The 1,166-nt window shown below is 36.2% G+C and overlaps 1 protein-coding gene across 1 annotated transcript in view; it reads left to right on the forward strand.

Moving 5' to 3' along the window:
• Positions 1-1,158, forward strand: part of mgat4c (mgat4 family member C) — a 3,675-nt gene extending 2,517 nt beyond the window's left edge. The window contains exon 4 of the mRNA XM_035664293.1: positions 15-1,158. Coding sequence (XP_035520186.1) covers positions 15-389 — 375 coding nt within the window. The 3' untranslated portion in view covers positions 390-1,158. The remainder of the gene's footprint in view (positions 1-14) is intronic.
• Positions 1,159-1,166: the final 8 nt, after the last annotated feature.

Here is a 1,166-nt window from a genome sequence, read left to right on the forward strand (position 1 = left end):
ATGATGCCACGAAGGCTTACAGCACTGTGGACGAATACTTTTGGGGGAAGCCTCCTTCCACCGGAGACTTCTTTGTCATCGTCTTTAATAAATCTACCAAAATTAGTAAAATTAAGATTGCTACTGGTTCTGATGACCGTCAGAATGACATTCTTCACCACGGTGCTCTGGAAGTGGGAGAGAAACTAGTTGGGACTAAAAAAGGGAAACTCTGTTCCTCTTATATCACATTAGGAGAGTTTAAAAATGGCAACATTGAGGTTCAAGATGTAGACCACAAAATTGCCTTCAACATTGAGTGTGTGCGCATTGTGGTGACAGCCAGTCAAAAAGAATGGCTCATTATTAGAAGTATAAGTTTATGGACTACACAACCCCCCAGTCAATGAGGACTATACATAAAGACTCTTAGTATGTCATAGAGGCAAATGTTTTTATTATCATTATTTACTAATGTGTGTATTTCCAGGTTTATTTATTCATTTTGTATGTATTTATTGATACTCATTTTGATTGCCAAATCAGTCTATAGTTTTTTATACCTGCAAGTTGTGACCTTAGTAGAGCATCCTCCCAGTCATTCTTAAGGACTGTTCAACTGACCTCAGAGTATTCATGTTTTCTGAAATGTTCCATAAACTTTTATTTATTTCAGCCTTTGATTGCTATCCTTAACATAGGGTTGGGTGATAATTCAGTATTATGTTTTAACAGGATAAGGCTTATAACATTATATACTTTTTTTATTATATAATATTACTTAAACAAGTCCTATTAAAAGACCAAGATCAACAATTAATTGATCCTACTAATAACTGTTTCCATGTTTGCCAAAGTCTGACATATCTTGTTCCTCAGTGCCATAAAGCTCCACTGTTGTCCAAAACCTATTAAAATCAGTGAGCCATACCATTCCACTGGGTGGCAGGTTATTTCATTACTACAAACTGTAGTTCATTTTCGAGTCAATCCCTCATACATCTCAAAGCTACGCTGGCCTACTGCTTTAGGAAATGAACAAGGCTAGAAAATCGAACTAGATATTTGTGACCTGTTTTTAAAGATTTACATTTTCAGTAGGAATGAATGGGTTTGGACCTGACAGCTACAAACAGGTAGTGGGGAAGTCAGAAAGTACTAAGAGATGGACTAACACATTTTTGGTT

This window comes from Morone saxatilis, unplaced genomic scaffold, assembly GCF_004916995.1.
Source record: "Morone saxatilis isolate NCDOM2014 unplaced genomic scaffold, NCSU_SB_2.0 Contig2, whole genome shotgun sequence".
NCBI lineage: Eukaryota > Metazoa > Chordata > Actinopteri > Moronidae > Morone > Morone saxatilis.